General features: G+C 27.4%; 2 protein-coding genes across 2 annotated transcripts in view; one reads left to right on the top strand and one right to left on the bottom strand.

The window, feature by feature from the left end:
• The window catches only part of LOC112682694, a 9,454-nt gene extending 5,909 nt beyond the window's left edge, over positions 1-3,545 (top strand). The window contains exons 7-9 of the mRNA XM_025553374.1: positions 198-505; positions 2,514-2,622; positions 3,480-3,545. Of these exons, the coding sequence (XP_025409159.1) occupies positions 198-505; positions 2,514-2,622; positions 3,480-3,536 (474 nt within the window). The 3' untranslated portion in view covers positions 3,537-3,545. The remainder of the gene's footprint in view (positions 1-197; positions 506-2,513; positions 2,623-3,479) is intronic.
• Positions 3,546-6,682: 3,137 nt separating this feature from the next.
• LOC112682705 (beclin 1-associated autophagy-related key regulator) lies at positions 6,683-10,507 on the bottom strand. The gene is made up of 9 exons (XM_025553391.1): positions 9,926-10,507; positions 9,344-9,449; positions 9,140-9,221; positions 8,300-8,540; positions 7,742-7,926; positions 7,503-7,656; positions 7,263-7,439; positions 7,018-7,141; positions 6,683-6,938 (listed from the first exon to the last, which is right to left on the bottom strand). Exons 1-9 carry the CDS (start codon positions 10,198-10,200, stop codon positions 6,807-6,809), a joined length of 1,476 nt encoding a protein of 491 aa, XP_025409176.1. The 5' UTR covers positions 10,201-10,507; the 3' UTR covers positions 6,683-6,806.
• Positions 10,508-12,282: the final 1,775 nt, after the last annotated feature.

Raw genomic sequence — 12,282 nt, forward strand, 5'->3', positions numbered from 1 at the left:
CACACACACACACACACACACACACACACACACACACACACACACACACAAACACACATACGCACATACACACACACACAGATTATATTACTATAATCAATGTGTTCATCAGGACCGTAGTTCGCCAATTGTTGAACCCTGGGGTTTAGTAACCGTTCATCACTATAAAAGTTTTAATAATATTTTTATCTTTGTAGATATTTGATAACATTGTAACTGGACTAATGTACCGTACGGCGGATAAACACCAAAACGTTCGCATGGACGCTAATTGGGCACTCGACAAAATGATATTGAATATCACACCGGTGTCCAGCATCAAGGTGATAGCCAATTGTCATCACAAAAATTCGGCTGTAAAAATAACGCAATTGAGACTGTTACACCGCGCCACCGTTTTGGCAGATCCGATGAAAATATTGATTGGCACGGGACTGAAAGAATCAAGGCAATTAATTTTGAAAAACTGTGTGGTCGCCGTGGAAGATGCCAATTCGGATATTAGGTAATAATTCGATTATTAGACTGAGGTATACCACTTACTTATTCAACAAGGTAAGCATACCGATGACAATAATTTTGTGAGATTTCCATGAAAACATAATTTATAAAACACTGTCCTGGGTATGAGTCTAAAATAGTGTATTTAATGGGATATAATTGTTATTGTTGTTACTGCTCTATCATAATCCACGATTTTCAATTTTTTTCATACATTTTTTAACACATTAATTATATTTTAGATTATCTACAACAGCGGTTTTCAACCTGGGGGACGCGCCCCTCTAGAGAACCATGATAAAATTTGAGGGGAAACGTGAACATTTTTAAAAAGCAACGAAACATGAAAATGTTATTTTTAATTACTTTGATATTTAATCGAAACATTAAGTCAAAACTGATTGGAACTAAGCAGTGCAAAATTAAATTTTAGTAATTTTTGCAAATTACTAGGCCTCTTATTAATTGAATTTTGTGGGGGCCCCACCCTCTAAATCCGGCCCTGATTATATTGATTCCAGTTGATACATTTGTCATACATCACATATGTTGAAACGATTATATTTAAAATAATTTAAATTTTTTGTTTAAAGAAAAATCTTTATAGTTTTTCAAACATGTAAAGATAATACCAAAACATCTATTATAAAATATACTTAATAGTTGACAAACTAGGTAATGCTACTGACAAAAAATGTTTTATTGTCAGTACTCCAGTACTTGAGTATGTGGCATGTAAAAATTTGCCGTAGAAACCAATTCCATTCTAATTACTAGAACTTGAGAACCCTTTTTATAATCTAACATTATGCACTATTATGACTATAATATACTACATTACTACTCATATAATTTAACAATTTCATAAAAAAAATCGGAGATTCTTTTTATTTTAATTTTCCAATTATTCTGATTCAATTCTGATTTAGGGCCTATAGCAGTAGTTCCCAAATTGTGAAGCGCTCCTTCCTAGGAAGGCGCAAGCACTTATTGGGAGAGATGCATGGCAAATATTTATATTATATATTACACTATCATATATTTATTTGTAGATCAATTTGATTTTATTAAAATAATAAAAAAAATTTCATAAGAGGAGCGATTACATTTTTTTTGTTTTGGGGATGCGTGAACTAAAAAAGTTTGGGACCCGCTGGCTTATAGGAACTCTGGATTTTTTTCGTTGATTCGTTGCATCAATGTAAGATATAAATATATTTTTGAAATCATTTTACATTTTTTATAATTATAAGGTAAAAAATGATATGAATTTTTTTTAAGTACCTATTTGAAAGTATCTATAAATACTTTTTTGAACTATCTGTATTCGTACTTGAATATTTTTTTTTTTATCAAATATTCAAATATGTATTTAAAATATTTTTGAAAACAGGTATCTGTATCTGTATTTGAATATTTAAAAAGTACTTTTTATAAGAATAGTAATATTTAATGACAAAATCATTTTTAAAATAAATAACATTAATACATCAGCTAAAAAAAATAATTGATAATATATTTCTTAACAATCAAATTAGGTACACTTTAAAATCGTGTTAGGTAAAAAAAAAAAAATATAATCAAGTGATGAAACATAATGAAAAATTAATACAAATATAACAAAAAATCAATATTCAATATTGGTATCTACCAATAGTAAAATTATTATTATTTTAAAATAGTAAAGTTTTTAATTATGTTTAAAATATCTACATGGCTCTATCGTTTTTATACGAGTTAATATATATAAATATATTTATTCAGTTTAGTAAACATTGAAAATCATTATATAATGTTAATAGTATTTAAAAAATATTTTCATGGTACAATATATACGATATAGATAAATCAATTATTTCTTATACTTTGTTTTTATGTGGGGACACTTAGACAGCGAAAAGTCAATGACAATTGATATTATATATGTATATTATATATATATATATATATTTATATACTAGGTTATCAGAATTGTATTAAGTTAATAAATTGATCAATTTATATACCTACAGGTTTATGTCAAAGAAACTTATGCAGTTATTAATGAATACTTGTAACGATAATTTTTGCTCGGCCTTAGTACACGACTTAAAATGGGACGAGTTAAGAGTTGTTGAAAAGGTATTTATTCAAATAAATTTATAATATATCTAAGGTTTAATTTAAGTTAATTAAGTATAATAATTATTGAAAGTAAATATATTAATACTAATAAGCAGGACTAGTATTTGTATGCTACAGCACGTTTTTTTTGCAATTTCTAATTATTGATTTTGTCAGTAATGTCCACGAATCTTGACATCTATCACATCTCATGATGAGATAAATGGTGGTGTTTTTATTTTTCATGTTTTTGATAAAATGCATATTATTGCATATATTGAATAAAATTAATATTATTGCATATTTCGATTACAAAAATGCGAAAAATAAATGTTTTATAGTATATTTCATAATTAATATTTATAATTTAATATAAATATTTTGTATTTAATTTTAGCCCTGACGATTAAACTATAAAACTTGTTTTTTTTATCAAACATAAATTTTATTTTTATAAATACAATTCTATGGTACAATAGGTATGCGATAAAAGATTGAATAGTTTGATGGAAAAAGATAACACAATTAATAATTTTCATAATTATTCATTTTCGAAAAATTAAAATAATATGTTGTTGTAGCATGTAAAATGTAGTGAATGTGAATTATAAATTGTATTTCTAAATTATTTTATTTTATTACTCAATTATATTATATTAAGATAAACAACCAACCACTGATGTATTTCAATAAATATTTCTTTTGTAACTATATTTTTGTGTTTATCTTATAAAAATTGAAATGCATATTTTTGTATATTTTGGTAAATAAAATGAATATTTTACAATTTTTTATTGTATACAAATCCTAGCCCTGCTAATAAGAAAATTAATTTGGTTTTATAAAATATTGATCGACAATATATTTTTAAACAGCATTTAAACGTGGAAGATTTTAAACGTGGAGCTGTTTTGAAGAAAAAAAATAAATAAGTTGATGAAAATTTAAAAATCATTCAAATATATAATTGAAATAAATCAACTTTCCTGTTTAGTGTATTATTTTATACTTAGGTGCAAGCATAAAATATTCATTTATAATTTAAAATTGTATAGAAACCAAATTTATTAAGTACCAATAACTTATGCTAGAGGAATATATCAGTGCTCTTTTTTTTTTTATTTTGTATGGTGAAACTTTGTTAAATATTAAATTATTAAGGGCTGTCATGAAAAGTAATTAAAATATAATTTTTTTAAAAATATTTCTTTAAACACTGACTTTCATTTAAAATTGATTTTAATACGAATCTTAATTGGTAAATACTTTAGCACTGAAATTATACGTTGAGAGTAAGCCTGGAATTAAAAAAGTATTACTGAATTTGAAACAATCAGGAAGTACAGAATCACATTAATATGTTATCAAGTGCACTAATGGGTTATAAACAGGGTTCGTAAGTTCATGCATTCGCTTGTTTTTATTGCTACATTAGAAAACAAGTTAAGTGAGATATAAATCATTTTCATAAAAATGTTAATAAGAATCTAAAGTTTAATAGACCATATTTTTGAATGTCTTGTATGTATTGGCACGTTTGGCATATAGTTGATTTTTTTGAGTTATTAACACATATTATTTTATGTAATTTCAGCAAAATTGTTTATCGTGGAAGTTAAGAAAAAAAAATAGATCAATAAATGTTTGAAGCCATTCTTATTTACTTTTCCGAACTTTTTTACAAAATATTAGTATTTTATCAGAATTTTAATTTTTGTATGGCATTGATCTTTATTAGTTAAAAGTAGTACTACGGAAACAATATTATTGCGCACTGCTGCCACCTTCTTCTTATTGACGTGTGCATTGTAATCTATCATATCAATTTATTTTCGTCATTATGTGTGTTCACGAATCATAACTTTAAAGAAATGTAATTGAAGAGAAAAATATAATTTTTAAAAATATGAATGGATAATTCTTATTGTTTTAATTATTCTTACACATTTGTTTTCGTGTAGTTTAAAATTTTCAATGCATATTTTGAATTTAATCAAATGTTAGTGCACTATTGCATGCTTGTTTGTGCGTTTTTTAGTGCAGCCCTAGTTATAAATATTATACAGTAGAACCTCGATTATCCGGGGTGATAGTATGGAAGGGTAACACGGATAAATGAAAAATACGATTAATCTAGACTTTTTATTAAACGAATTGTGGAAAAATGTATAATTTTGTACAATGTTATTTTCTTAATTACTATTTTCGAAACGGCTATGGAAAGTGCTAAAAATACACTAAATAGTATGTATGGAACAAATTCGAAAGAATTTAAAATTTCCCATATGTATAAGTTATAACGTGATTGGATAAATATGATTGTTGAAGAACCTCTATTAATCATAAATAACTCTACCTCTTAATCTACCTGTGATATATATATTTTTATCTTTGAAAAGGTCGTTTACGTTTTTCGATTATGTGTATTAAGCTTGCCACACACGTTCCGGTCGGCCTGTCAGTTATGCCTTTACAGGTCGCCGGAGTCATGTTCTGGTGAATCTGTCCGAGCGTTACTTCAGTCACAAGTTTTGATAGATATGGCTACCAACGAAGACGCGCTTGCTATTTTAGGCTTAATGATAATCATAAAAAGTAATAATAAAATTTAAAAAACTTAAACGTAAGCTGTGGTGTAAAGATTGATTACAAAAAAGAAACGAATATTCTCACATTAATCTGTTTACCGAATTTAAGATGTTTCTAAAAGAGTGGTATAATTACTTGCGAATGGACGAAAAAACGTACTTTCAACTTCTTTCATTAGTGACACTAATCATTAAAAAATAAAAAAAAAATGCAGTTACGCGGCGTCCTACGTGAGCGATTTCAAAGCGAAAATATCAAACACGGGTATTCTCAGGGAAGTGTCCTACGGGACTGAAATCATGTGGAGCATATCGTGGCGCGTTGCTGCGCGAAGCGTATGTATCGACCATCACGTTATCAAATCGTATGCACACAGGACAGTGAAGCCGCGTCGCAACGCACCACGTTGGATCGCTCGAATTTCGTTACGCGTCACGTCACACAGATTCGCATTGCAATCATTCACGTAGGACGCCGCGTTATGAGGAAATCATTTTCACCCCACGAAAAGTTGACAGCAACTTTAACAAAGTTAACAACGTTAGCAAGATTATTACCTATAGGAAGAAGTTACGAAGACCTTTTATTTTTAACTATTAAATCACCACAAGCTCTAGGATATATTATACATTTAGCATTTTGGCTTGACGATCGGAACCCACACACGTTCCGGTCGGTCGGTCTCAGGCGGACTGTACAGGTATAACTGACAGGCCGACCTGAACGTGTGTATTTGTAGCTTTATGTACGTAATTTAAAAATACATTCATCAGAGCTAATAAAACTTTTCAGTAAAAAAATGTCGAACGACGATAATTTTGGAAGAGCACGATTAATTGCGAACACGATTAATCAAAGTTCCACTATATATGTATTATTACATTATTACTTATTATGAATATAATTCTTTAATATTTCGAATATATGTGACGTCTTTAGTACTTTTTAATTATTATAAATTACTACAATTTAAGTGTAGATACAATTTGATGACCGTGCTTACAAAAATAAAATAATTTATTTCTACTATATTATTTTTCTTATAAATTTATACAGTTAAACACATTCAATAAAAGTTTACTATATACTTATACATTTTAAACACTAATACTTATGTATATATTATTAGTTCAAGTCCTATTTTAGTGTAAGAAAAAAACCATGTTGCATATGTTGTAAACATAAATAACCCAAAATGGTAGTTTTTGAAAATATAAGTGTCAGTAATTTTTATAATAATATAAACATATAAATAAATATATTAAATAAATTATTTTAAAAAATGAAACAATCACTTACTGTATGAATAATAATAATAGTATAATAAATTGGTAACAAAAAAATAAAATATACTCCATTTAAAAACAATACATTTTACAATGTATAATAATAAAAAAAAAAAAAAAAAAAAAAAAGCTGAGCTTCAATATTATTCTACATTAACAGTTTGTATTAATTTTTTGAATTTCCACTGTTGATAAAAGAAAATTTGTGGTTTTCGCAATAAAAATTTTAGGTAAGTGCAGATTGTGGGATCTATAAATTTTTTTAATTAATAATCAAAACGTGAATCTATTTTTCCATTGAATTGTATATAATTTATGATAATGTTATTATTTGGTCCATCCACGCCACATAGATGCTAAACTAGCAGCTGTACTAGCCACAAGTCCTGCTCTGACAACACTACTAGTTGACTGTATTGATAATTGATTGTGGTCAGCAGGGTATTCAACGTTTGGTAACTTCAATATGAAACATAAAAGTGTATAAATCTTAAAAAAATTAAAACATTATACATTGAATTAATTGAATAAAACTTACTGCTTCCCATTCATAATAATTGTCATCTTCAGAATCTGAGTCGCCATTAGATGAAAATAATTGATAAGTTATTTTTTCTTCATATGCATTGCATAATTTACTATCAATGTCTGGGGGTTCAACCCTAAAATTAATGTTATAAGATAAGAAGTAAAAGTAAAAATGAAAGAACAGTGGTTTATTAAATATTTATAGCATTATCACATAAAAATAACAACTTAGTTTAAAAATAATTTTAATTTTACCTTCCTAGATCACTAACAGATGTATCTAAAAGCTGCAGTAAATTTTTTAATGTATGATCTGGATGTAATAATTTGGGGTCAACATTTTGAGAAAAACACAAATAAAGAACATTAGCATTTAAGTGGGTAACATATTTTGAAAATTTGGTTTCATTTAGTTCATTGCCACAAAATTCACTATAAACAAATAAATATTAAATTTAGGTATATTGTTAGAATATTTCTTCATCATGATAGTACCTAAAGTGTGGACGCCTGGGTAAAAAAACGTCTAGGAAAAAAGAAATTTGTTTCACTAACTGTGAGGTATACGTTAGAGCAGCACTAATTGTGCATGCAGGATTTGGTTCTGCAAATGTTTGATGAAATGCATAATCCCTATTCTTATCTGAAACTGGAAAAGAAAAAAAAATGAAAAGAGTGTTATTAAAGTGTACTATTGCTTAAATATAATAGATACATTTATTATAAATATAAACCCCATTCATTATATGCAGAGTAATCTCCATTTGCTGGTAAAGTAGGTGCTACAATCCGGTAACCCAGCTCCATTTGTCTTGACCATTCTTCACAAGTATCTACCCATTGGCCACATACATAAGTTAATTTAGAAGCTTCAGCTAATGCATGACTTAAGCTATTATTAACATCAAGTTCTTCATTCCTATAAAATACAATTCTAACTTTAACAATATTCATGAAAAAAATACAAAAGAAAAGATTTAAAAATTAAACAAGCTATATATATATATATAATAATAATATGAAATAATAAAATTAAAAACATAAATTATTGTTTAGAAATCTAGTTTTTTTTTTTTTTTTTTTTTTATTTATAAATTATGTATTGGACTTCAAGTAGAATAAGTAAATATTTTTCAAAACATTTTATTAAACAAAGCAAATATTTGTATAAAATGTTGATAAATTGTTGGCAGAATACTAAAAATCAGTTTTAAGAAATAATATTTTTTAAAACAATAGCTTTAAATTTATTAATAGATAAATACCCAAAAAATATAAAATTTTTTACTTACTGCACAATAGTTGGATGTACTTCATTTAAAGGGAAAATGTGTGTGACTAGTTGACCAATGCGTGTTTGAATAATATTTTTTAAATTAGGTCTCATAGCAAATAATTCGCTTATTTTATTATTTAATACAATTATTTGAACTTTAGTAAATTCTTCTAATCTAACCACACGTCTTCCATATCGATCAACTCTTGACTTTTGATTATCTATATCTAATTTTAATTTTTTTAATTGATTCTTTTCTGTAAAAAATAATAATTACCAACAAATTAATTGATGAAACATTTTTATTATAGATATTTTGTAGTTTTTTTTATAAATTAAATAAATTTTACTTTAAAATAGTAGGCATGAAAGGACATTACAAGTTATGAACTGCTAAGAATTATTACAATAAAACATTAAAAAAATAATTATTTTAAAATAGAAAATAAAGAACAAAAATATTAGTTTAATTCATGTTGAAAATTACCAGCTATTTGTTAATTTATGTTCAAATAAGAATATAAATGAGTTATAATATTTTAATGCATTTAAATAGATTGATGTAGTAATTTAAATAGAGATGTTTAGTAGATTCTGATAAAAATGTATTAGTTAGTAATTAAAAATTAATAAGCTGTTCTTTTATATATTTGAAAGTAGAGATAAGAGAAAATAGCTCTTGGTGACTTAATTAAGTAATCATAGAATAACAGAATGTAAATGCGCAAGGGTATATATTCACAATTGAGTTTATTAATTATTGTTAAAAAAAATATTAGTATTTTTTAATTTCTTTAAACAGTTATTAAAAAAAAAAAAAATTCTGTAAATCTTATAATAATAATTAAAATCTTACTATCTGTCAGATTTTTGTTTTTGTCCGATAATGCAAGTTTTAGTAAACTTATTTTTTCTTGTAATATTGAAGTTTCTATTTTCTAAAATATAAATAAATAAATATATATATATATATATACACATTGCATAAATAAGTAAAAAGTTGAAATTTTTATTATAAAAATTTATAGTAGGTAATTGTAGCTATAATAGAAGTATATACCTTCAAAGTAGTACATTGTTTTTTTGAAAACATTTTAGCACAATCATTTTTGAATAAATTAGAACTATAGACAATACTTTGATATTTTCCTTGTTTTTTGTAAAATCTAAAAAAAAAAATTATTTGTAAATACCGGAGTCATACTCGATTAAAATTTGGTTGATATTAAAAGGTAATTACTACCTAATAACAATTAAAATTGTCTGAATTTTAAAGTATGTTATAAAAATATAGATATCATACTATATAAGACATGTAATATAATAAGTATTATTAAGGATTAAGTGCAGAAAAAAAAAAAATTATTTAAAACGAAACCATTTTAAGGATAGATTAAATTTAAGAGATTTAAGTAGTAAGTTTTTGAATGAAAGTACTAACCTAACCGAGAACAACACAGAACAGAAAAAGGTAGGAAGTTATAGGAATTAAGTAGTTTTGTTTATCATTGCTTTGAAAAAGTTGATGTATCAATCACGCACTAAAAGCGTAATATAGATTAGCATTATAAAAAAATATACAAAAAGTTACTCCAGGAGAAAAGAGTAATGGCAGAAAATAAACAGGTGTCGCATTACTCACTTGCCCTTATCGAAGGCGGCCGATGAATGGCCAAAGTTACCGCTGTTAACGCACGCTTTGCAGTGAAACGACTTGCGGAACTTGAGGCACATTGGACACTGTTCAGTGCCGCAACACCATTTTTGATTGTTCTTCCGACATCCTGGCACGCCGCAGCCCCTGCCAATGGAAGCACCCGCGGCGGCGGCGGACGAGGTGGCTGCTGGGACGACGGCTGTGGTGGTTGTCGCGGTGGCGTCCAGGAGTGCCGCCGTGACATTTGCAGGCTTGTCCATGGGCCGCGACTACGCAACAAACACGACGGTGGCCGTCTACAGAAGCTAACATCGGACGGCGAACAGTAGACGACGAGTACGGCGATGGCGTGAGGACGGAATTAACGATGATCGTATTGGGGTAACAAACGGTGACGATTACAGTGGCATCGAAAGCGTTGACAACGAAACGGCGACAGTAACAAAAACGACGGTCAATTTTGACATTTTGGCCATGTCGTAACGGAGCGAAAAGCAAATAAATAAACATACGCAGATAGGCACACAAGCGCGCGCACGCACACGCACAATAACCTGATAAGCGATTAGCTGACGTCGCGGGTCACCGTCGTTAATTCCGTTGTCATTAGCGACTCGATTTGGATCGGCTCTGCTCGGTATCGCCACGGCTTCCGTCGTCGACCCATGGACAACATGTATATTATTCTACAAGAACATGATATTCTCATCCTTGTTTCATTCACGTACATTTTGACCTCTCATCATTGCACTACGTACACCACAGCTGTAAATTATATTTATTAATGCGCCGTGCAATGTATATACAAATAGTATGAATACTACGATTTAATTCTGATGTGATATTTCGAGTTATTTGGTATCTAACGCTTGATTTTTGAAATCTGGTTTCACAGATGATAGGTTAACTCGTAAGTTTGAATTCACAGAAGTTCTATTACAATATTTATTTTTAACGGACTTGTATGACGAAAAAGCCTGTTCCACAAACAGTGCATGTTATCAAAAATTTCATAAATAATTGATTCAAATACATTGTTAAAAGGCTTCGCAGTAAAAATACTGTGTACCATTTAAAAAAAATTTCAGTTCAAGTTAATAAAATCTTGGAATATTGAAATATTACAAATTGTACTGATTAGTTATTACTAGGATTCGGATTTCAATGCATTTGCATATATTTTTGGAATATCTTACACGATGTTTTCCGAGCTACAAAAATGTTTAAAGTACTCAATGTTGTAACTACAAATTTTTTTTTGGGGCGTTATTGTATTTTTAGCGAATTTTATACTCTCTGGTGCATTTTTTAATTTTTTAAGACATTTTTGACCTGTTTCTCGTATTTTGACTAATAAAGTTGACTTTCTTAAGTTATAAACATAGTATAAACATTAATTAATTAATTGTTTAGCATTAAAAGAGTCTATAAATGTTGTAGATACGATTTGTTACATTTAATTTTTTACACATTTTTGTTGTATTTTACATATAATTTTAAATATATTTGTATAATTTTACATATGGAATAAACATATATTTTTTTTAATTTCAATATAATTTATTTCACTAACACAAAAATAAAATGATTTAATGTAAATTTATATTTAAATTAATTTTTTGAAAGTGCTTTTTTTAATATTTTTAGGGCATTTTTTAGAATTCTTAGAGCATTTAAATCCGAGCCCTAGTGATCACTGAACGTGTATATGAATTATCCGATACCAACACAATACTAATTAGACTGCTATTAATAAATGTCTTTAATGTTATTTCCCTAACTTGTTAATAGCATTTTACTCGTTTTATACATTACCGGTTACTGTAGCAAATGCCGAAAAGACATTTTTAAAACTTAAATTAATTAAAAATTATCTAAGAAGCACTGTTTTACACGCGACTTATAGGTATTGCGATGATTTCGATGGAAAATGAGAGTGCTAAAAAAATGAAGAATTTATTATTTATTATTTGTTGTGACACTTGCCGATGTGGTAATATTTATGTAATACATTTATGTTAATTTAGTGGAAATAAGTTTGAAAATGTAGATATACAATATATTGTATGTGTGTAGTTGATAATAAATATTAATTGATATTCAAAAAAAAACGTATTGAACAGTTGAAATAATTAAACTTTTATAATTCATTGGCTCATTGCATTGCACATTGTATTTTTAATATTTACTCATCTAAATAAAAAATAAAAAATGTAAAATAATTTTAACTCTTAAGCAATTCTTTAAGCACCATTGAATGGTAAATGAATTTAATCCACATTGTTACAGAACATTATATACTCTCCAGTAAGAATTATGCCAATTTCATGAATCATAAAATA

This window comes from Sipha flava, unplaced genomic scaffold (assembly GCF_003268045.1).
Source record: "Sipha flava isolate LNK unplaced genomic scaffold, YSA_version1 208_pilon_pilon, whole genome shotgun sequence".
Taxonomy (NCBI): Eukaryota; Metazoa; Arthropoda; class Insecta; order Hemiptera; family Aphididae; genus Sipha; species Sipha flava.

Coding starts and splice junctions, on each gene's coding strand:
- LOC112682705 (XM_025553391.1), bottom strand. CDS start 10,200: ATGGACAAGCCTGCAAATGTCACGGCGGCACTCCTGGACGCCACCGCG. Junction 9,222..9,343: donor AACAATGTACTACTTTGAAG/GTATATACTTCT, acceptor TTTATATTTTAG/AAAATAGAAACTTCAATATT. Junction 7,927..8,299: donor GTACATCCAACTATTGTGCA/GTAAGTAAAAAA, acceptor TGTATTTTATAG/GAATGAAGAACTTGATGTTA.